Source organism: Ursus maritimus, unplaced genomic scaffold, assembly GCF_017311325.1.
Source record: "Ursus maritimus isolate PB19 unplaced genomic scaffold, ASM1731132v1 scaffold_19, whole genome shotgun sequence".
In the NCBI taxonomy this organism is placed as follows: domain Eukaryota; kingdom Metazoa; phylum Chordata; class Mammalia; order Carnivora; family Ursidae; genus Ursus; species Ursus maritimus.
Genome location: NW_024424341.1, coordinates 144,788 through 167,917, shown reverse-complemented (window position 1 = coordinate 167,917; position 23,130 = coordinate 144,788). Strand labels below are relative to the sequence as shown.

The following is a 23,130-nucleotide window of genomic DNA, read 5'->3' as shown; positions in this document are numbered from 1 at the left end:
CGCTCTGTTCAGCATGAGCTCTTCTTTCTCGGCCCTGGGATCTCTGCCCAGCATGAGGCGGGTGGGTCCTGGATCCGCACAGCCCCCAAGGTGTCCCAGGAGAAAACATGACCCAGGGATACACACAGCCAAGCCCAAGCCCCACGTGAGTTCCCTCCATGGCCACTCTGCCCTCCACAATTTGGGGCACAGAGTAGAGAGGGTCCCACAGGTTTCCAGTGCAACATCCCTGCTGAGAACACTGAGGTGTTTGCTTCCATTGGGAACTTGGAACGGGCTGGCCAGGGGCTGGAGGGGCTCACGCCGGAGTCCTTGGGCTCAGCCCCACTGAAGCAGAATGAAAGTGGTTTTACTGGGAAACTCAGGGCAACCCTGAGCTGGAGGGAGGCTGAGAGGTGGACCTCGAGAAGGATGTCCTGGCAGCTCTGGAGACGACGTGGCAGAGATTAGAGGGCGTTTGATCGGGAGGGCGGGGAAGTGCACAGAACATGGGGGAGGGCTCATCAGCTGGGGCAAGTTCTGGCCTGCGCCGCAGCTCAGCACCACACACAGCTGCCTGTCACTCAGGAGCTTGATTGGTTGTGGGCGGGTCAAGGACGCTGACGTGGTGAGCTGCCAGGCTGTTGGGCACACTCCCGGCCCTCCTCCACCCCTGTCGGTAGCCCACGGAGGGTGGGAAGAGGCAATGCCCACGCGCTCTGAGACAGGATCAGTGTCGGCAGAGCCTCCCGGGAAGTCCCGCACGCTGTGCAGTCCCCTGCCGGGGAGACCTGTGAGCTTATCCTGCGGGGAACCCCCAGCCTTTGGGGGTCAGCAAAGCCTCTGCTTGGAACACCCACGGCGAGGACAGTGCCCTGCAGTCGTGCTGACGTCTGTCAGTTAGTACCTATGCTTAGTTCCTTGTCACGGTAACTGGATTTGGTGGGTGGGATCGAGGGTGATGGAAATAATCCCAGGCGGTCCTAGATCCACACTTCTCCCACGAGAGTGTCCTGTGGTAAGCGTCAGCCAACAGGACAGGGGTCTACTGGGTTCCTCCAGGAAGGGATTGGTTCTCTGATGATGACAGGCAAGCAAGGAGAGCTTGGCACCCTACCTCTTACAGCCTTAAGTACATCCAGATGGGGATGTGCTGTCCGGAGCCACAGCAGCCATTTTACAACCAGGAGTTGATGACCTTCAAAAAGAGACAGTGTCCTAGAGATAGTGAGGCAGAGAGAGGCTGGGCCCGACCATGGTGAAACTGCTTACTTCCTGGGCCTGCTGTCCCGAGAGATTATTAAATCATCAGTGCTCAGCCAGACTGCTCGGGTTTAGGTCATTACTTGCAGCTCTGTTTCCATGGAGATGAGAAGACTGCCAGCTCTCTCACATCTAAACATCTGCTCTGAAGGCTTGCCCTGCTCCCCAGTGTCCAGGCAACAGTGAATGGGCTCCTCCCAGGCCTCCTGCTGCCCGTGGACAGATTGCTAATGGGTTATGCTTTCTCCCACCGAGTCAGACCCTACCTCAGGGTCTTTGCACAGACACCACAGGGTGAGCACACAAGGTGTTCCCCTCCCTGAGTGCAAAGAACTCACCGAGACCCAGCTCTGGTCCAGGCCTTGCTGAGGTCCCACCGTGCCAAGAGCCAGGAGGGGCAGGGTGCACGCCCCGCATGGCTGCTTATGTGGCTGTGTCTCCCGGCTGGCCCTCGGGGGGGACCTCCATGAAGGAAGCAGGACCTGGGCCCTCTGGTCATGTGGTGACCCCCACCTCCTGGTGTGGCCATGGCTGGACGCTGGCTATCTCCCTGGACTCCACAGTGAGGGGCTTTCTACACTCCAGCTCCCCCATGAAGCTCATTTATGCGTTGAATGCTCGCATGTTGCAGGCCTAGTGTGTGCCTGGCACTGTTCTTGGTGCTGGGGACCCAATAACAGAGGCTCCTGTTGTCACAGCCTGCTCACTTGTGGGTCATGTTGGTACATGCTCTGAGGGGACAGTTGTGTCCAGCACCTGTCTCCTGGCCGTTCCTCAGTTTCTCCCAGGGGCACTAGAGATCAAGTTGATATCATTGGCCGTAAGAGTATCTGTGATGTCATGTAGACATTTCCCTCATAACCATAACTAATCACAGAGTTGAGAGTCTCCCTCCCATGAAGTCCCCAACGGGCACATCAGAGGCCTCACCAGGAAGAGGACTGGTTGCCTGCCAGAGGCTGTCCAGTTCTCACGCTCTTTGAAGTCTCAGGCGGGGTGGGGGGGGGGAGGGGAAGCATGCCCATCTCAAAGGCCTCATTTATGGAGCTGGAGACACATCCGTGCAATGTGCTGACACAAGCAGGGGGCAAGGCTGCTCCCCCAGCACACGCTCAGGTGGTGCCCCCAGAGGAGGAAGGTGCTCAGGAAGGTGGTCCTTGGTGATGGACAGCTGCACTGTGAGTCCTGGGACTCAGGGCATCGGTGCCTGCACAGCCCCTCACTGCTGCTGGGACCACCCTCACTGGCCGTGGCCCCACCCCGTGGTCCTGGGAGCCTCTGCTCCCTTTAGGGTTCTCCATCAGGAGGAGCGAATGGGAGTTGTGAAGTCCACCCAGGGCAGGGAGCTTGGTGTGTGGGCCCATCCTGTGCCCCGTGCCTGTGGGGTGTGGGGTGTCTTCTCATGTTCTACGTGGGGAGGCGGGTCCTCGTGCCCTGCCAGCAACAGGCCAACAGGTCCACTCCCACGTGTCGCCATGTACAAACACGTGGCCTATGTCTGCCAAAAGATGGGACAGGAATACCCAGCAGGTACTGTTTGTGACAGACAGGAGATGCCCAGTGGTGTCTGTACATTAAAGACAGCGACACACGGTCACCAGGGTGTCAGGGAGTGGCTCCAGGGTAGGCAGACACCCTCGCTGTTCCGGGGCAATTAATGTTTTCTTGATTGGTCTGGGTGCTACTTTCCTGGCTTTGTTGAGGTTGGGGCATCCCTGAACCTACGTATTTACAAGTCGTGTACTTTCATGTGTGATGCACTTCCATAGAAAGCACAAAGGGGCACAGCGTTGTCAGTTGGGTGTTGGCGATGTAAGGGAAATCAATACTTGCAAGTGGGCACGAATGTGTGATGACCTGTGGGCCTCCTGGCACTCGGCTGGGGGAGAGAAAGTGGGCTTGCACAGGAATGTCACAGATAACACGGAGACCTCCCTCTCAGCCTCCTCCCAGCCACCACTGAACAAGGCCCTGACCTGTCCTGTTGCTTCAAGTTGCTCCCTGTCCACAGACCGTTCTGTCCCCCCTCCCCGCTCTGCTCTGTAGAGGAGGAACTTCAGTCTTCAGTGAGAAAGAGCACGGCCCCGCAGGCCAAGTCTTGGCCATGCACCATGTGGCTGGAGACAGAGGTCTGCCCTTGAAGTGGTTTCTCTGCAGAGGAAGTGGGGGCTGTCAGGCCAGGGCTGGCAGCTCTGTCCCTGCCCCTCCCCCGACAGGAGGGTGAGGCTGACCAAGAGCCTGGTGTGACTCAGATGCCCTTCCACAGGGCTCCGTGAAGGGGGCGGGTGTCCTGGGGGGCAGGGGTTGCCCTTAGCATCTACCATGGGGTAGGGAATTAGGGGTTCAGGCTGGGGGTGGATGGTCAACAGCCAACGAGTGGCAGAGTGGCATCAGGTGGGTGGCCAGAGATCAGCGATGGCTCCGAGGAAGAGGTGGTGTTTGCAGGGGGCCTGGAGCAGCTGTAGAGGAGGCCCCCACGTCGGCAGGCACAGGGAGAGGAGCCAGGCTGGGAGCACTGGTTGGCTGAGCACAGGTGAGACGGGAGACGTCCAGCTGAGCCCGAGTCAGGTGTCCTTGGAGCCTGGCTGCCATTTGTGCTGCCTGGAGGAAGACCGGCCGGGGTACTGTGCGTGGGTGCTCTCTGATTGTGTGTCCAGGGTGCATGCCCATCATGTGGCCACCCTCAGGAGGAGGGGCTCTGGGGACTTTAAAGATGTGGAGAAAGGCTTCATTCTTTCTGGGACTTCAGCCCACCCCAGCCTGGAGAAGGAGGAGGCCTGGCCAGCCATGAGCCAGCAAGCAGCATAAAGATGTATGTCGGGACCTGAGCAACGGCACCTCCACAGAAGAGGTGGGGAGGTGGGCTGAGGGCCTGGGGTTCGCAGAGACTAGGGGGTTGGTGCAAGGGAGCTTGGGGTCCTGGCTGGGAAGCGACCACTCTGGTGGGAAGCTGCGGTCTCTTCTGCCGAGCTGACATCGGTACAGACAGGGAGAGGGTGAACGTGAGGGTGGTCCTGGGGGACACGAGCCCCGCTGGTGGCACCATGAGCTGAGCGGGAGGCCTGAGAGTGAGGGTCCCTTCCTGCTCCCTGCTGGGACTATGTCTATACAGGGCGCCCAGAGGAGGCTGCTGGGCTCCCTCAACTCCACCCCTCCAGCCACCCCTCACCTCAGGCTGCCTGCCAACCAGACAGGGCCCCGGTGCCTGGAGGTGTCCATTCCTGACGGGCTCTTCCTCGGCCTGGGGCTGGTGAGTGTGGTGGAGAACGTGCTGGTGGTGGCCGCCATCGCCAAGAACCGCAACCTGCACTCGCCCATGTATTACTTCATCTGTTGCCTGGCTGTGTCCGACCTGCTGGTGAGCGTGAGCAACGTGCTGGAGACGACGGTCATGCTGCTGCTAGAGGCAGGTGCCATGGCCACCCGGGCCGCCGTGGTGCAGCAGCTGGACGACATCATTGACATACTCATCTGTGGCGCCATGGTGTCCAGCCTCTGCTTCCTGGGCGCCATTGCCGTGGACCGCTACATCTCCATCTTCTACGCGCTGCGATACCATAGCATTGTGACACTGCCCCGGGCGTGGTGGGCCATCTCCGCTATCTGGGTGGCTAGCGTCCTGTCCAGCACACTCTTCATTGCCTACTACAATCACACAGCCGTCCTGCTTTGTCTTGTCAGCTTCTTTGTAGCCATGCTGGTGCTCATGGCTGTGCTGTATGTCCACATGCTTGCCCGGGCCTGCCAGCACGCCCGAGGCATTGCCCGTCTCCATAAGGGGCAGCGCCCTGCCCACCAGGGCTTTGGCCTCAAGGGCGCCGCCACGCTCACCACCCTGCTGGGCATTTTCTTTCTCTGCTGGGGCCCCTTCTTCCTGCACCTCTCGCTCATGGTCCTCTGCCCTCAACACCCCACCTGTGGCTGCGTCTTCAAGAACTTCAAGCTCTTCCTCACCCTCATCATCTGCAACTCCATCGTTGACCCCCTCATCTACGCCTTCCGCAGCCAGGAGCTCCGAAAGACGCTCCAAGAGGTAGCGCTGTGCTCCTGGTGAGGCCGCAGGCTTGAGGCCATGGTGCTGGGCAGAGGGAGGTGGTGATATCATGTGGCCTATGTGACCGGGACAGTCACTTGCCAAGAAGGACAGACGAGATGATTTGGAGGTGTGGATGCATGGACCTTCTGAGGCCGGAGAAAGGAAGAAGCACCAATCTCCAGGATTGCCGCGGAGCATGGAGGAGGCTGGGGAGACGGTGGGGCCACAGGCAGCAGAGGCAGGTCCCGGGCTTCCGTCTCTGCCCACTCCTGGAGAGCTCCACCTCCACCCAGGGACCAGGCAAGCTCTGCACACACCCACCTTTGCTGCCGGGTCTGGGGATCTGTGCCTGGAGTCTCAGTGTGGGGAGCGTGACAAGTTCTGCTCCCCAGGAGGGCCCCAAGAAAAGGGGCTTTGTGACCAGCAAGGCCTGGCCCCCCACGACTGCTTCCGAAAGCGGTGAGCTCCTGTTTGAGGCAGAGGGACCACATCTACAGGAGCTGCCATGGAGGGCGGCTGATCTAAGGCTTGGTGGTGACCAGAGAGCTGGGGGCCCATCCACGTGTGCCGCACATACCCGGCAGACAGGGCCGGCCAGCGCCTGCACAGGCCAGGGCAGAGGCTGCCAGCCTGAACCAGGGGCCAGTGTCCAGGGTCTCAGGGCTGGGAAGCCGTCTATTAATAAATGCTGTGCTTGGTGCGGACTCATCGCCACCCGCCTCACCTCCTTCCGGAAATGGCTTGAAGCTGGAGGGAGGAGGAAGGGGGAGGGGCAAGGGTGGGGTTGAGGGTGATGGACAGGGAGAAGCGAATCCCAGAAACCAGCCAGAAACCATGGCTGGCCCGCCCAGGTGAAGTAGCCACAGCCCCAAAGGACCCAGAGTGCCTGAGGCACTGTCCAAGGGGAGAGTGTGGGGGCCCCGATCACACCCGCTCGGGGCCTGTGTCGTAGCTTTCTCTTCATGGTGTAAACCCCAGCTCAGAGCAACTACAGTGAGAAACAGCAGCTGCCCCACCCCAGTCGCCTCCATGGGGACCCGACTCAGCACCGTCCAGGCTGCTCTCAGCTGCAGCAGAAGCAGGACCACCATGACCCATATGTGACCTCAGCCTGAGCACATCCCTGTCGCAGCCCAGTCATGCTGCCCCTCCTCCATGTCTGCCCACAGCACAGAGTGTGCTGGGGGTTGGGGTCTGCTCTCCCCCAGGACTGCCCTCGTAGGAAGTATTTGAGGCAAGGCCTCCCAGAATGGAGTGAGGGTGTCCAGGGACTGTCCAAGTCCAGCAGCAAAGGAGTACACATCTGGGGTGAGCCCTGCTGCCTGGTGCTGGAAGCCCTTGGGTCCTCCCTCTGTTGCAAACCTGGGTTTCTCACTGAAGAGCCCACCTGGTTTCCTCCACAGATACTGAGCGTGCAGTCGACCCCCTTCCTGATACAGGTTTGGCGGTAGCAAGGGTGATGGTACCAGCCAGTTTGAAGGCAGGTCTAGTAATGTCTAAAGTCTTCGGCAGCCACTGGCCAGCCACCCCCAACTCTGCCCTGCCAGTCCCCACCCATGCTGGCAGCTTCAGCCCAGACTGCTGGCCTCAAGGCCAGGAGCTGGTTCCCGGCAGGGCCAGCCTTTCCTGGGAGACAGGACGGTGAGTCAGCCTTGAACCTGGCACCAGAGCCCTCTGGGGATGGAGGGAGAGCTGACCTGGCCCAACGCCATCACGCAGGGAGGCAGGGCATGTGGATAACGGGTCTTGGCCGACAGAATGCTGCAAAGCTGCTTCCTTTGCTCAGACAGGGAGGTGCAGCCAGCTCTGGGGAAGAGCCAAATGCTCACCAAGGACCCCCTGAACGGGGGACAGGGAGGGGCCCCAGGCAGCCGGAAGCCAACCACAGAAAGCCACATCATGGACACATTGTGGGGGAGGGGTGTCTCTTGAGAACAAAAGACCCACTTCTAGACTAGCCAAACTGAAGAGCTTCAGGGTGGGGGGAAAGAGGGGCTTATGCACAGCCACACCCTGTCAATGCACTCCTGAGCGCAGCCTAGACAGGCCTGTTCAGCCGGCTGTTCGTGGGACCTGAAATATCAGAAGGACTTTGTTATAACGTGGTTTCACTACAATGTCTGATCCCAGTAGAATATTAAGCCAGCGGTATTATGTATGTGTAATATAATGTCTATACTGCATGTCAACTTGATACCCTCCTTTCTCTTCTTCCCAGGGGACCCTCTTTCCCCATTTCCCCCCAAGAATCCCCCATCTCTGCTTTACGCACACACTGTCTCACTACATAGCCCTTACCACCATGGTGTGTTGGCCTCACTTGGACCAAGAGTCCAGGTGACACCAGGACGTGAGTCAGACAGAAATCACTGCCTACCATTCCCCCACCCTGTCAGTCCCTCTCCTGGCTTGTGTCCTTTCAGTAATTCCTGACACCAGTATTCATTGAGCAGCGGCTGCGTACCAGGCACTGTGCCTGGCAAGGTACATCCCCATGTACCAGGTCCTGAGGGAGGAGGGGTGGGTGGTATGCCCCACTGCAGAGAAGGACCGCGCAGCTCAGAGCTGCCATTGTAACCCGCCGCCCTTCTGACTAGGCGTTTCTGAGCCCTGCCGCATGCTTTCTTCTGGAGGTTTCAATGCCTGCTGCAGCCTTTTCCTGCCTCCCCCACCCCTAAGGGATCCAGCAAAGCTCAGAGTGCCTTGTTTGTCCCTTCATGCCACAAGACAGGGAGCTAAGAGGCGTCCATCTCGGTCTTTGGGGTGGGAACATGGGGTTGGTCCCTGAATGGGTGTGGAGAAGAAAGACTGTCCTTGCAAAGCCGTGGGGTGGGGCTGCCGCAGAGGTGGGACCCGAGAGGGCAGCCTGGGCGGGGTCCGAGAGCCAAGAGGGGCTTCTATTGTCCTCCCTGGAGCTCGCCAGCCCCTCCCTTCAGTGTGCGGGGCCCCCAGACTCCCGCCCCCCTCCCCGCGGACCCCCCAGACCCTGGTGGCGGCGGGAGGAGGCGGCGGGAGGAGCGCCGCATCGCGCGGCGGAGCGGGGATGCGCGGTGCTGATGCTGCAGGGCCGGTGCTGCATTCTGCGGCGGCGTCCGCTGATTGGCCGCGCGCGGTGACGCCAGGCCGGGCGCTGCGGGCGGGGCCCAGCCTATAAGAGCGGCCGGCGGGGGCGGCCGACCCTCCGCAGCCAGCCCCGGCCCGTACGCGCGTGTCCCGCAGCCGCCCGCCACACGCACCGAGCATGAGGGAGATCGTGCACATCCAGGCCGGCCAGTGCGGCAACCAGATCGGGGCCAAGGTGAGGACGCGCGCCGCCCCCCCACCCCCACCCCCGCCCCCGGCCCAGGCTCCGGGCCCTGACACCGGCGCGCAACCCGCCTCCCCACCCAGAGCCGGGCCCCGGAGGGAGGGAAGCAGGGAGGCGCCGCACCCCGAGCCGCACTTGCCGCTGCGAAGCCAGGAACAAAGGGACGAGCCGGGCCCCGCGCCGGGCGGCGGGGGCACCGGGATCCCTGCCCTGCCACGTCCACACCGTCTTCTCTGTCCCTGCCGGGTTACCTCAGGCGTGCGGGAGCGCCCCGCAAGTCGGCGGCTGGGCTCCATCCACAACGGCTGCAGCTGCGGGGACTGTCTGGGCGTGGTCCTCTTCTTTGGGGTCGCAACTCAGCCCTGAGCGAGATGGGTGGGGTGGGCAGGTTTGGGTGGGGCGTTCCCTTCAAAGCCGAAATGATTCTGTCTGCCCTGCTCCCACTTCCCCCAGGAACAGGCGGTCCGCAAGCGTCCATAGCCACCCCCATGCCCCCAACCTCTCTGTTACCACCCTCAGCTTCCTGACCCCACCCTATTCTTTTGTTGGGGGAGGGGTTGGGCCCAGACTCGGGGTGACCTTGGTCCAGGACCGGACTCTCCCTCAGCTCCGCCCAGCCCGGGCAAACCTCCCGTGGGTTTGGACAGCACCCACCCAGGGACTGTGGAGTCTGGGGGTGGAACGTAGGAACAAAGCCCATCTCCTGGGATGGAGAGCTGCATCACCACCGGGCCCCTCCCCTCCATTGTTAGTCACCTCGAAGATGTTGGGACTAAGGGGAAGAGGAGGTGGTATAATCCCCACTGGAACCTAGGAGACAGGTGTCACATCCCCAAGTCCAGGGAGACTGTCCCTTGCCCAAGGTCACACAGCAAGTGCGAGACAGAGCCATGCTACCCCTGCCCCCCTGGCTCTCAATCCCAGCAGACGTCCAGCCCAGGACTCAGGCTAGGTGGGTGGGGCCTGCTATCCACTGGGGCACCCCACAGAACAAAACAGGGGAACTGGGTGGGGGTGGGGGGTGGCTTTGTCAGGACCAAGGCCAGGGACCCAGGGTGGGAGTGGAGCAAGGCGGGTTTCCCAAAGGAGGCAGTGGGAGGAGACCGGTCTTGGAGGGGAAGGGGCCTAGGAAGGGGTTCCTCTGGAGGCTGTTGCCATGGAAACCAGGCAAGAACAAAAAGCTAATTACAACAGGGCTGGGGCAGCCTCGTGGCTGACATGTAAATTGCAACTTCTTCTCTAGGGTGGAGGCGACTTGGATGGGGCGGAGGGGTGGTACCAGGGAGACTCCCTAATCACCCGAAGAAACAGCTGTGCCTGCCCCAGGAAGGAGCTGGGAGAGGGGGAGGCCTGGGGGATGGTGGCCGCAAATCAAATCAGGGCTCCTGGGGCAGTCACTGACAGCTGCCCTGGCCAGGTGGGAGGGGCGGAGGGCTCATTAATGTGGTCACAGGGGCCAGGCCTGCCCTGAACATCTGCTCCTCAGAGGGTCAGGGGTCACTGGGGGGAGGGAGGGCAGCCCTGAGTTCTGCCTGAGCCTAGGGGAGTGGTGATCTGGTTATGCACCCCTCCCCTCTATGGCTGGGACAGACACTTATCAAGCAAAGGCAGGTCCACACCCTGGCTATAGCTGGGGTTGGAGGGGGGGGGTGTGGCAGGAGGGGGAGGGAGGAAGGCAGAGCCAGTAACCTGAGTGCTGGACAAGTGTCCTTGGCTGAGATTTTTTTCCTGCTTCTTAGAGATGTGGCCTCCTGGGTTTGCCCATTATTTTTTATTCCTTTTGGGTTGATTTTCTTACTTTATGTTGTTTTAAAAATTAGTATCTGATCAAACCAGAGAAAGGTGGATTTTGTGGGGAGAGGAATTGTTTCTTTCTTTTCCACCTCTGCCTTTTTTGGTGACCCATGACAGCAGTTGAGCAGTTCCCTTCTGGCCTGCTTGTCCTCGAAAGTCTCCAGAGACCAAACTCAAAGAAAGGGCTCAAGCCCCCGGGGCCAGGCCCCAGGTAGGTAATTTGAGGGCCCAGAGGATGCTGCCATTTGCCCTGTGGACAGGCAGGTCATTGGCCATTTCTGTTTCCTGATCCCATCGTGGCTGTGGGCTCCTTGGCAAGGGGAGTGAGCAAACTTTTCCTTCCCATCACCAGCAGCAGCTGACGGGTGGGCAAGGGCGGCTGCTGTCCTGCTTGCCCGCCCTGGAGAGGTGCCTGGCTCGGCCCCACCCCTGCTCTAGCAATGGGCCTGGCTGTGGGGGATGGAGAGAGGTCAGGGCGATTGGGGCCAGGAGAGACACACCTCTCCTGAGCGGTAGCTTGACGGCAGTACACTCGGGACAAAGATCGCTGCGTATTGAGCGCTGGGCCCCGTGTTCAGGAACACCACCTCACAGAGATGCGGTGAGATACGAGATCGTCCTTCCCCCGGGGTCGCTCCGGGAAGTTGAGGCACCGCCCAGGAGGGACAGGGCAGGGGTTTGAGTCTAGGTCTGCACGGATCCGTTAGGATGGGCGGGGACGCTCCCCCTCCCACAGCCGCCACACAACAGGCGGATGAATCCGGGACCTCATCCTTCGCCTCTGGGGTGCAGGGCCATTCAGCAGCCTTTGTCTGCGCCCCTTTCCCTCGGCCGCTGGGCGGAGCCTCAGAGGGGCGGGCCCTGGCCCTGACCGCCAATGGGGGGAGGGATTTCCTGGTTTCCTTGAACCCGCCTCCTACATGGGTCACTGTAGCGCTCGCTGTGCTTGGGGTGGGGAGAGGCTTCGAGGTCCTGAAAGGTTTTAACGCCTAGGAGTCGGCAGTCCCTCCCTCCGCGGAGCCGCTGGCCCCCACTTGCCTTGGCCGACGCCTCCCGGGCCCCGGAGCGGGGACGCGGCCAGAGATCAGCACCACGGACAGCGCCGAGGGCGCGGGGGTCTGAAGTCTGAAGTAGGAGCCTTGGCCAGGACCCTGGGGTCCACGCGCCACCTGGCAGTTTTCTCAACTGTAGTGATGGTCACAATTATTCCTTATTTAGTTTACAAAATTGTATTTTATTATTGATTAAATACTACATAATATATTTTACTGATAAGATACTTATTTTAAATCACATTTTTATTAGTTTTAACTACAAAAGCAATTATTAATATATTCTTCTAAAAAGTTGAAACAGTGCAGATAAGGCCAAAGTGCCCATTTAGCCACCTCATGCCCCGAGGTCCTGCTCTCCTGGGGGAATAATTTTGTTTTCCATTCTTCCAGCCTGTTTCCTCTGCATGTGCACCTATATATATCTTTGTAGAAAAATGTAACATCTTCTGAGGTTCCCTTTTCACTCTATACATCATCATGCAATGTGCTTTGTCCTCAAGGATGTGTCTCGGGGATGTGCTCGTGTCAGTGATGACGTTTTACTGCTTCACGGTATCCCAAAGTATATTGATATTTTAAAACCTTTATTTTTATTTGTTATCTGTGCATATGGGTTAGAGATTTAAAATAGCATCTACTATTTTAACTCAATGAAGCCACCATTTGCTGAATGCATCAGGCCTTGTGCTAACCCCTTAATGTGGGTACTATAATTGTGTCCACTTTACAGATGAGAAAACTGAGGTCCCAAGTGAGGGAGTCAGTGGCACACACGGACTGGTACTGGGATCTGGTCCATTACCTCCTGGAGGACCATGCTTTCCAGAGATGCATTTTCAGTAACTCTCTGTAGATGTGTTGATGGCAGGGTGACTGACTCCATCTGTCCTGGCCCCACACTTGCTGTCTCCAGCTCTTCACTCCTCTGCAGGGGCTGGGGTGTCTCAGAGCTCTGGGGACCAAGCCCCTGGCTCCCACTTTAATGCAGGCCTTGGGCCGAGGAGGCCATGGAGACCCAAGCAGTGGTAGGAAGTTCTGATCAGGCCCTGAATGCCTCAGTGACATTTCCTTGTGTTTATTTTTTCTAAATACAAAATTAACACCCACAGTGTAAAAAGAACAGTTAACAATGACAAAACAGGGAGCAAATCCAGCCCCTACCCTCTCTGAGTGATGACCTCTGGTAACAGCCTCTCTGGGTGCACTGACAAGACTTTTCTATGCATTTTATAATAATGATAACACTGTTCGTAATGATCAGAGTTTCAATCTTTTATTTATTTTTAAAAAATATTTCTTATTTATTCATTTGAGAGAGACAGAGCAAGCGAGAGCACCAGCAGGGGGGAAGGTCAGACACAGAGGGAGAAGCAGGCTCCCCGCTGAGCAGGGAGCCCAATGTGGGACTTGAACCCAGGACCCCGGGATCATGACCTGAGCCAAAGGCAGACGCTTCACGGACTGAGCCACCCAGGTGCCCCTAATTATCAGAGTTTTAAAAAATATTTTCTAACTAATCTTTTGTTGTTGTTTAGAAATTAACATGTGACAATTCCAAAAGAGCCAAAGGGTAAACAGTGAAAAGACCTTTCCCCCAGCCCAGACCCACATTCCCAGGCCCAGGTCCCTGGAGCAGATACCTCTGTTAGAGACATCTCTATAAATATGTGCAACCTGGGTTCTAACTGCTTTCTTCACTGAGCTGTCTTTTTACCAGCACATGACTGACATGTAGAGGCTTGTTATTTCTCGAGGCCTTCATACCATTCATCTTCTGAAAATCACTCCAGCCCTGAGGAGCAAAGGGTTGGGGCACTGGGAAGTCACACTGCGTTTGACTAATGATCCTCCCGGCATGGGCCCACTGTGCTCCGCGCAGCTTGGAAATGTCGTTGGGGTGCGGGCCAAGCTCTGTGCAGCCTTCCCTTCACCCAGGGGATGTGTCTTCGTGTGCTGACACACATGCACGCATTCACATGCTTCACACGATTAACTCGCTTTATTCCCACAGAGACTTGCTTTCACCATCAGGCCAATGAACAGATGAGGACCCTGAGGCACAGAGAATCTTCAGGACCTGCCCAGGGTCACACAGATAGGAAGAGGTGGTCCAGCTCCTGAATGTAGACCCTGCTCCGTGCTTTTGTGCCCTGGGAGCAGATTTTGAGAAGCGCTATGGGTTCCAGTCCAGGGAGGTGTAGGGTGGGTGACAGTAGGCAGTGGAGAGAGCGAACTCTGGGAGTCTGGGCTGTGCCAGCTCTTCGCAGACAGGCTGGGTGAATCAGGCGAGTCATGCCCTACCCAGGGCCCCTGTGGTTCTCATTGGCTGAGGCTGATGAGATATGGGACCCTGCCAGGCCCTGTCTCTGGACATCTTTGCCAGGACACGAAAGGGCATGTGAATCCTGGACTCTGTCTCTGTAGACAGTTCTTTGCCTTCTCTGTGCCTTGGTTCCTTCATCTGAAAAGAGAGAATAAAGAAAATTGCCCCAAGAGGGTGTTTATTACTGACCCCTCATGGAGGAGTGGGCTGTCCAAGACTCCTGGTTAGCAAGTGCAGAGGAGAGTCTGGGGAGCCTGGGTCTGTGTCAGTTGAGCCCTGAGCCACTCTGAGGGCACCAGGCACCATGAACGTACAGACAGTCGATGTACGTATTTACTATGATAATTTTCTGACAGACGACAGAGCTTGGAGCTCTTCTCTGAAGTCACTCAGAAGGGCTAGTGCAAGCTTCAAGTCCAGGCCCCTAACTTTACACCCAGGGCTGAGTCCATGGGAGGGAAAGGGCCTGGTGGGGGTTGTAAGGACCGGCTGACCCTTCTTTCCCCCTGCAGTTCTGGGAGGTCATCAGTGACGAGCATGGCATAGACCCCAGCGGCAACTATGTGGGGGACTCAGACCTGCAGCTGGAGCGCATCAGCGTCTACTACAACGAAGCCTCCTGTGAGCTCCCACCCTGCCCCCACGCTGGGTCTGGGGGGAGGGGGGAAAGGGCTCCTTGACGCCCTCCTATTGGTTGTTTGGCAGGGTTACCCAAGACTCACAAAGCAGAGATGAGGAACCCTAGGGACTGCCACCAGTGAGATTCAGATATGTGTGACCCTCACATGACACCTGCAGTCTAGGGGATGGACAGGGCTGGGCAGGGTCCTGGAGGCTCCTCAGGAAGCCCATGGGGGGTCTAGAGCAGGGGCCACTTAGCCACTGGTGTAACATGATGTCCATAGTGAACTGGAGAAATACTAACCTGTCCACGGGGATGTAGTACGTGGTCGTGGCCATCTGGGGTGTTGACCGTGGTCCCCATTTCACACATGGTTCCAGCCTCTCTGACCCCAGTCTGAGCGCTTTTGGTGACCCCATGACTCTGGCAGGCCAGGGCAGGATTCAGAGGGCAGGAGGAGCCCCTGACCCTCTGTGACCCACATAACCCACCCCTTTCCCCTCAGCTCATAAGTACGTGCCTCGGGCCATTCTGGTGGACCTTGAGCCCGGAACCATGGACAGCGTCCGGTCTGGGGCCTTTGGGCATCTTTTCAGGCCTGACAACTTCATCTTCGGTAAGTTTCCCTTGTCCCACACTCTGAGGCAGACACCATCACAGGCAAATCCAGGTCAGCAGAAACAACAGGGCAAAGTCACCCCTTAGCAGGACAGAACTGACCTTCACATTTTGCATTTGGCAACAGAGGCCTAGAGAAAGGGTTCTGGGCAGGGAATAGAAACCACTTGTGTATTGCAAGCAGAACAATGTGTGAAACAGAGAATTGAGCTTATAGGACTGTTACAGAGTTGGCAGGACAGGAGTCAGTCTCCAGAGGACTCAAGTTCACGGACATGCAGCATTGCTGTGATCAAGAGTGCCTCACCCCATTTCTGTCTTCTGGACCTCAGCACCCCAATTGACAGATATCAATCCACATTCAGACCCCAAGCTGCAAGGAATTCTGGGGGTTATAGTTTACACCTCCCGCATGGCGAGCCAGAACTTGGAGGGGAGGGCTGATAGACTCCCGCAGAACCCCCCTACGGAGGCAAAGCAGGACCTGCCACTCCAGGTTCTCAATTCCTGTCCAGAGCCCTTAACACTGGGCACCAGGCCCTTAACACAGGGGTCCCCAGCATGCAGCATGGCTGGTGTGGAGGGCCATGGAGGGAGTGAGAAGGTGTGGGCACCCCACTTCACAGGGAGGAAACAGGCACAGAGCTTCCACAGTTGCTCTGTGGATGGCATGTTCAGGCAGGCGCCGTAGGTCTGACTAGTCTGTGTCCCTTTCCTGCTGCCCCCCTACCCCCACAGGTCAGAGCGGGGCTGGCAACAACTGGGCCAAGGGTCACTACACCGAGGGCGCTGAGCTGGTGGACTCTGTCCTGGACGTGGTGCGGAAGGAGTGTGAGAATTGCGACTGCCTGCAGGGCTTCCAGCTGACCCACTCTCTCGGTGGGGGCACAGGGTCTGGGATGGGCACACTGCTCATCAGCAAGGTGCGCGAGGAGTACCCTGACCGCATCATGAACACCTTCAGCGTGGTACCCTCGCCCAAGGTGTCGGACACGGTGGTGGAGCCCTACAATGCCACGCTGTCCATCCACCAGCTGGTGGAGAACACGGACGAGACCTACTGCATCGACAATGAGGCTTTGTACGACATCTGCTTCCGCACCCTCAAGCTGGCCACGCCCACCTACGGCGACCTCAACCACCTGGTGTCGGCCACCATGAGCGGCGTCACCACTTCCCTCCGCTTCCCCGGCCAGCTCAATGCTGACCTGCGCAAGCTGGCCGTGAACATGGTGCCCTTCCCCCGCCTGCACTTCTTCATGCCCGGCTTCGCGCCGCTCACCGCCAGGGGCAGCCAGCAGTACCGCGCGCTCACGGTGCCTGAGCTCACCCAGCAGATGTTCGACGCCAAGAACATGATGGCTGCCTGCGACCCCCGCCACGGCCGCTACCTGACCGTGGCCACTGTCTTCCGCGGGCGCATGTCCATGAAGGAGGTGGACGAGCAGATGCTGGCCATCCAGAGCAAGAACAGCAGCTACTTCGTGGAGTGGATCCCCAACAACGTGAAGGTGGCCGTGTGCGACATCCCACCCCGGGGGCTCAAGATGTCCTCCACCTTCATCGGCAATAGCACGGCCATCCAGGAGCTGTTCAAGCGCATCTCGGAGCAGTTCACTGCCATGTTCCGGCGCAAGGCCTTCCTGCACTGGTACACGGGCGAGGGCATGGACGAGATGGAGTTCACTGAGGCCGAGAGCAACATGAACGACCTGGTGTCCGAGTACCAGCAGTACCAGGACGCCACGGCCGAGGAGGAGGGCGAGATGTACGAAGACGATGAGGAGGAGTCCGAGGCTCAGGGCCCCAAATGAAGCAGCTGGAGGGGCAGAGCCAAGCTGTGGCTGTGGCCAAGAGGCCTGTCCCCCAGAGCCATGCCGCCACTGACACCACCCCCAGCCTTGTCCCCACCAGCTCTGGTCACGGCACCCTAGGGCTCCTGAGTGTTTGTCCTCCAGTATTTACGGCATCCCCACCCCACATGAGTCCCGTCTTCCCACCATAGGTCAGGTCCACTTCTGTGTCTGCTTTCTTGTCAGCTCCAGGCCTGTTTTATGGTTTGTTTTGTTTTCTTTTGTTTTTTTTTACTGGTTTGTGTTTCTATTTTGGGGGGGGATACTTAATAAATTTATTGCTGTCAGATATCTCTCCCTGGTGCTGGATATTTCTTTTTATTCTGGAAAGTTGTGTCCAAAGGGGTGTGGAGGGGCAGACAGGGAGGCCCAGGGTGGGAAAGGGTCATTGTCTCCCAGGCTGGTGGCTGACAAAGGCCTGTGCTTAGAGCTTGTAGGTTCTGAAGGCCCAGCTGCTGGGAGCTTCTGGAAGTGGGGTCGTGGAGATGGGGCGTGCCTGGATGAAACCTCATCCCGGAACCACAGGCGCAGCTCACCCTGGATTTGAGAACTATCCCTCGTCTCCCACACAGAGACTCACGCTCCAGAGCTTTCCTCTGGCAGACAGTTGGAAACCCTAATGGGGGTGGGAAGGGAGGACCTTGAACACTTTGAGGAAGGGGTGGAGTGTTGGAGAGTTGGGTCTTGGGCCTTGGGAAAGGGCTGGTGGAGGTTAGTGCGCCGTGGCCTTGGCACCCACGAACACCACAGCACACTCTGGTGGGGAGCCGTTTGCTGGCCCCATGCGCCCCCTGGTGGCATTCCTGTGTCTGACACCATGGGTGCCTGGAAGGGGCCCACCACTAGTGTGGGTAAAGCTGGACTGGGGCCCAGACCTGTCTCCATTCAGCCTTCCCGCACCCCATTCCTCGAAGCCAGGGCTTTCATCAAGTCTAGCTCCACCCGGGACATCAAAGTGGCTTCAGTGCAGGCAGCACCCTGGCACCTGGCCCTTCTGTGTAGATATCTGTGCAGAAGAAGGAAAGCCAAGGAGACCACTGGCCCTGACGTAGACTAGGACGCTGAAGTCTCCAAAATGGTCCAAGTCTCGGGCTCTCGCGCTGACACAGGCTGGGCTTTGGGTCTCTGGAGTCCCCTGAGCCGTGGAGAAGCCCATTCTAAAAGCCGATGCTTCTGGGTGCCCACTCTGTGCCCGCTCACACTTGGTCCCCACCTTAAACGCTGTGTCCCCCCACCCCACACAGGCAGTGGCGGGGCCACAGTGCCTGTGACTGATGAGGCTACAAGGTGAGAGGGAATTTGCGCCCTGCTCTGGGCTGTAGCACCTGGGTCCTCACCACCAAGGAAGGGTTAGATTATAGCAGAGGCCCCTACATCCACCAGGGCCTCACAGGGTTGCCGTCCCCCACACAGTGGCGGGGAGTGGTGCCCACAGCTCAGGTTTTCAAGGCTTCTGGGCCCAAAAAGAGTTGAGACACCTGCACAGCGTTGACAAAAGTCCGTCTGGCCCCGGACATTCACAGACGCTCCTACTGGGCCCCAGGTCCATTGTCCTACTGGGCCTTCTCCTGAGAGCTCGACACATACCTCGCTTAACCTTCACAATGATGCTGTGAGGTACACATCTTACAGGCAAAGAAACGAAGGCTCAGAAAAGTGAGTGCATTTGTCAGCTGGCAAGTGGCAGAGCCACGTGTCTGGCCCATGGCTATGCACCTCTCCATTTGGCTGAAAATAACCAAAAACTGTACTTTGCTCTTGAGGACTGGCACCCACCAGAACGCAGATGAGCCTGGTCTCCCTGGACCACCCTGCCCTTGTGGAGTTGGCTGTCAGGTCAATCCCCTCTTTCCTCCTCCCCAGGCCCTTAACCCAACTTAATACAAACGTGTGGTGTGCATTTTGCTGGGGACTGTGTTGGTGGGGATGTGGGGAAGTGAACGGGTGAGATCCCAGCACCTCCAGCCCCCAGCTCATCTCTGCTGCTCCCCAGAGTTCTTCTGTAGCAGGGGGCCTCCTGCTTTCCTTCCCAGCCTACCCCTTCTCTGCCAGCTGTTTTTCCCCATGAGCCTCCAGCTTTACTTTCTTATGAGGAGTAACTTAGGTCTGTCCTGTTTCCCACCATTGTATCTTCTCTCCTCATTCCCTCCATCTCAGACATTGGAGGGACAGACCCAAGTCAGCCCTGTGCTCTACATGGGTTCCTGACCCACAGTATCCCTTAGCATAATGAAAGGGCTGCTGCTTTATGCCACTGAGTTTCAGAGTGGTTTGTTATGCATTAACTGGAAATAGAAATACACATGGGAGTGGCTAGAACAGCATGTGACCCATAATAAAGGCCATAAATGTGTGCTCTTAGATGTATCTGTTATTATTCATAAGGGGAATTTGTTTGCAGAGACGCATGGGCATGAGGGTATAGGAGAGGCCGGTTCAGTGGCTGCTCAGTCTTGTTTGAACCTCTTCACAGGGCTCCAGTTGGCCCAGCACCACCCAGTGTGGACAACTCTTTTGGCTGTTGTTCAGGACAGCCCCTTCATTGGCTGCCATCATCTGTCCATTCCATCATCTGTCCATTCCAGCCTAGATGAAGGGCCAGGGGTGTCCAGACCTGGGCATACTCCCAGCCTTCATAAGGGAGAGGCCTCACCCCTTCCTGACCCTCTGCCTGGTCCCCTGCAAGCAGTGCTCAGGGGCTCAGAAATGACTTCATCCTCGGGTAGGGCTGCCAGAGCAAAGACAGGGTGTCCAGTGAAATTGGAAGTTCAGATAAAGGACAAATCATGCCCCACTTGGGGGCATGATTATAGTAAGCAATTATGTGTCTGTTGCTAAATCCAGTAACCCTAGGCTAGGGCCCCCAGCAGCCCTGCAGCTGGCCTTTTCTGGGGGCCAGGTGGTCTCGAGCTCTTCACCCACTTGCCTGGTCCTTATGTGACCCTAGGAAGCAGGTGCTTACAGATGAAGAAACTGAGGCAAGAGACAAATGAAACTGCCCCAGGGTGTCCAGCTGCCAGTGGTAGGGCGACAGTTTGAATGGACGAGGTTGGGGGCTGAATCGTCACCATTCCACCACCTCTTGGGGTTTTGAGTTTGAGCCCCACTCTGGGAGTAGAGATTACTAAAACAAAGAAAACAAACACACTTTTAAAAAAGATGCTCAATGTTACTCATCATCAGGGGAAATGCAAATCAAAACCACAATGAAACACCATTTCGTACCTGTTAGGATGGCTGTTATCAGAAAAACAAAAGACAACAAATGTTGGTAATGATGTGGAGAAAGCTGGAACATTTGCACATCGTTTATGGGAATGAGAAATGGTGCAGTCACTGTGGAGAACAGTATGGACGTTACTCAAAAAATTAAAAATAGAGCTATCATATGATTCAACAATCCCCCCTTCTACCTAAAATAATTGACATCAGGGGTGCCTGGGTGGCTCAATCAGTTAAGAGTCTGCCTTTGGCTCAGGTCATGATCTCAGGGTCATGGGATTGAGCCCCACGTCAGGTTCCCAGCTCAGCGCAGAGCCTGCTTCTCCCTCTTCCTCTGCCTGCTGCTCCCCCTGCTTGTGCTCTCTTTCTGTCAAATAAACAAATAAAATCTTAAAAAATAATAATAAAAAATAAAATAACTGACATCACAATCTCAAAGAGATATTAGCACTCCCATGTTCCTTGCAGCACTATTCACAATAGCCAAGATATGGAAACAAACCAAATGTTTGTTGACAGATGAATGGATAAAGAATATTTGGTATATAGAGTGGGATACTATCAGCCTTACGAAAGAAGGAAGTCCCACAATATGCAACAACATGGATGAACCTAGAGTACGTTATGGTAACGAAATAAGCTAGACTCAGAAAGACAAACACTGCAGAACACTACTCATGTGAGTTATCCAAAATAGTCACACTCATAGAAGCAAAGCGGCGTGGTGGTTTCCAGGGGTGGGGGGAAGGGAGGAACCACTAGTCAACTGTAACGGTTTTACTTACGCAAGATGAGTGAGTTCTAGAGACCTGCTACACAAATCGCGCCTATAGTTAGCAATGCTACATGGCATACTTAAAAATCTGTTAAGAGTGTAGATCTCATGTGAAGTGTGCTTACCACAATCAAATAAAATTGAAAATTAAAGAAAATAATGCCAGTACTCTGCTCAGAATCCTCCAGTGGAGAGACTGACTGATGACATCCAATGTTTGTGAGGACGTGGAGGGACCGGATTGTTGACACCAGTAGGAATGTGAAACATCACAACCACTATGGGAGAAAGTTTTACAGATTCCTAGAAAGTTAAACATGCACTTACCATATAACCCAGCCATTTCACTCGCAAGTATTTACCAAGGAGAAATTAAAGCATATTTCCACACAGAATTATACACAAATGTTTATAGCAGCTTTCTTTGTAATAGCAAACACTGAAAACAGCAAATATGTTCATAACAGGTGAATGGATAAACCAGCTGTGGTCCATCCACACCACGGAATCCTACTCAGCGGTGAGAATAAGCTGACCCCTGACACCTGCTACAAATTGGAAGCGTCTCAAAGTATTATTCTGAGTAAAAGAAGCCAGACAAAAGAAGAGTACACACGATAAGATCCCATCTCTATAAAATTCTGGAATGCAATGCAACACAGTGATCAAAAACAGATCTGGGGACGCCTGGGTGGCACAGTGGTTAAGCGTCTGCCTTCGGCTCAGGGCGTGATCCCGGCGTTATGGGATCGAGCCCCACATCAGGCTCCTCCGCTATGAGCCTGCTTCTTCCTCTCCCACTCCCCCTGCTTGTGTTCCCTCTCTCGCTGGCTGTCTCTATCCTGTCGAATAAATAAATAAAATCTTAAAAAAAAAAAAAAACAACAGATCCGTGGTTGCCTGGGGACAGAGGCGGGGACAGGGAGGGAGGACTGCAAAAGGGCACGGGAAACACCTGACGATGACAGGTAGGTTGGCTATCTTAGTCACAGTTTCACAGGTGTGCACTTATGTCAAAACAGCACATTGCACACTACACATGTGCAGTTTATTGTATGTCCGTTAGGCTTCAATAAAGCTTCCAATGGCTCCTATCTTGGCACAAATCAAAGCCAATGTGTTTACAAATACTGCAGCTTTGCCTCTCACTTCACCTCTTACTGGCCTTCCACTTTTACCAAACTCTAGCCACACTGGCCTGCTTTCTATTCTACGGGCACGCTGGCCTCTTTCAGTTCCTCAAGGGCTTTGCGCTTGTGGTTTCTCTCTGGATGCTTTCCCACAGCTCTTCTGTGCCTCTCACCTTCTTACCCTTTGGGTCTTAGCCTGAGCATGGTGTCCTCCTCCCCTGACCTTGTCCATTACCTTGTCACTCTGTTTATTTCTTTCTTGGTGCTCATCACATCTCTTATTAACTCGCATCTTTGCATATTATCTGTCTGGCTCCTTGAGTGCTGGGACCTTGTCTTCTCACCACTGTGTCACAGTCCAAGGGCAGCAGATACTGACTCAGTTCAACAGTTGGTGCTAACGCACATTTGGGGAGTGGGCCACCTGCCAGGTGAAACCTTCTTCATCTCAAGGCTGGTACTTATCCCTTCCTCAGTCCTTGTAACTAAGCACCACCTTTGTTCAGGCACTGTTCTAGCCAAGAAGCAATGAAGAAAGGGAACAAAAGTCCTACCTGTAGCCCTTGGTTTCTGGTAGGGGGAGGGGTGATGGTGGAGACAGACAACGAGTAAAATTTTATGAGACAGAGAGCATCAAGCAGTGATGAGGAATATGGAGAGAAACAAAGCAGGGGCATACCACACCTGGAAAGCAGTAATAATACCAGCTACTTCAGACACATTCTTCTCCAATGTCCCCCAACCCATCCTCTGCCGATCCTTCCCCTAACCTGACTGTGCCTCAGTTTCCTCCTCTGTAGGATGGGATAGAATGACAGCACGTCCCTTCCTCACCAGCTGTGAACACCACATAGGGTCGTGCAGGTGAGCACCAGCAGCTGCTGTCTGCACAGTGATTCTTTGTTCCCTCCCCCCCCACCCACTGGGCTTTTTAAGAAGAAATTAAATACCACCATTTTTTCTCCTTTCTTTTCTTTCTTTCTTTCTTTCTTTCTTTCTTTCTTTCTTTCTTTCTTTCTTTCTTTCTTTCTTTCTTTCTTTCTTTCTTTTAAAGATTTTATTTATTTTACTTGAGAGAGAGAGAGAGAGAGCACAAGCAGTGGGAGCAGCAGGCAGAGGGAGAAGCAGGCTACCCACCGAACAGGGAGCTGAC

At 56.1% G+C, this 23,130-nt stretch overlaps 1 protein-coding gene and 1 long non-coding RNA gene across 4 annotated transcripts in view; one reads left to right on the top strand and one right to left on the bottom strand.

The window, feature by feature from the left end:
- The first annotated feature begins 3,018 nt into the window (after positions 1 to 3,018).
- Positions 3,019 to 17,138, top strand: LOC103673863 (tubulin beta-3 chain). Its single transcript, XM_040633074.1, has 7 exons — positions 3,019 to 5,292; positions 5,579 to 5,737; positions 8,262 to 8,344; positions 8,434 to 8,576; positions 14,270 to 14,378; positions 14,885 to 14,995; positions 15,736 to 17,138. Exons 1-7 carry the CDS (start codon positions 4,343 to 4,345, stop codon positions 16,809 to 16,811), a joined length of 2,631 nt encoding a protein of 876 aa, XP_040489008.1. The 5' UTR covers positions 3,019 to 4,342; the 3' UTR covers positions 16,812 to 17,138.
- Positions 17,139 to 19,203: 2,065 nt separating this feature from the next.
- LOC103673864 overlaps positions 19,204 to 23,130 on the bottom strand; it is a 4,886-nt gene continuing 959 nt past the window's right edge. Inside the window, exons 1-3 of one of the 3 annotated variants that reach the window (XR_571514.2) lie at positions 23,115 to 23,130; positions 20,076 to 20,186; positions 19,204 to 19,974 (exon numbers count right to left, since the gene is read on the bottom strand). This is a non-coding gene — a long non-coding RNA (uncharacterized LOC103673864). Of the gene's footprint in view, positions 19,975 to 20,075; positions 20,187 to 20,263; positions 20,325 to 23,114 lie in introns of those variants that run through there. The other 2 variants (XR_005835541.1, XR_005835540.1) reach the window with 2 other exon arrangements.

What these genes read in the sequence shown, in the direction of transcription:
- LOC103673863 (XM_040633074.1), top strand. Translation starts at nt 4,343, where the DNA reads ATGTCTATACAGGGCGCCCAGAGGAGGCTGCTGGGCTCCCTCAACTCC. An exon ending in CACGACTGCTTCCGAAAGCG is followed by an intron (nt 5,738 to 8,261) that starts GTGAGCTCCTGT and finishes CGGACCCCCCAG; the next exon opens with ACCCTGGTGGCGGCGGGAGG. An exon ending in CTACTACAACGAAGCCTCCT is followed by an intron (nt 14,379 to 14,884) that starts GTGAGCTCCCAC and finishes CTTTCCCCTCAG; the next exon opens with CTCATAAGTACGTGCCTCGG.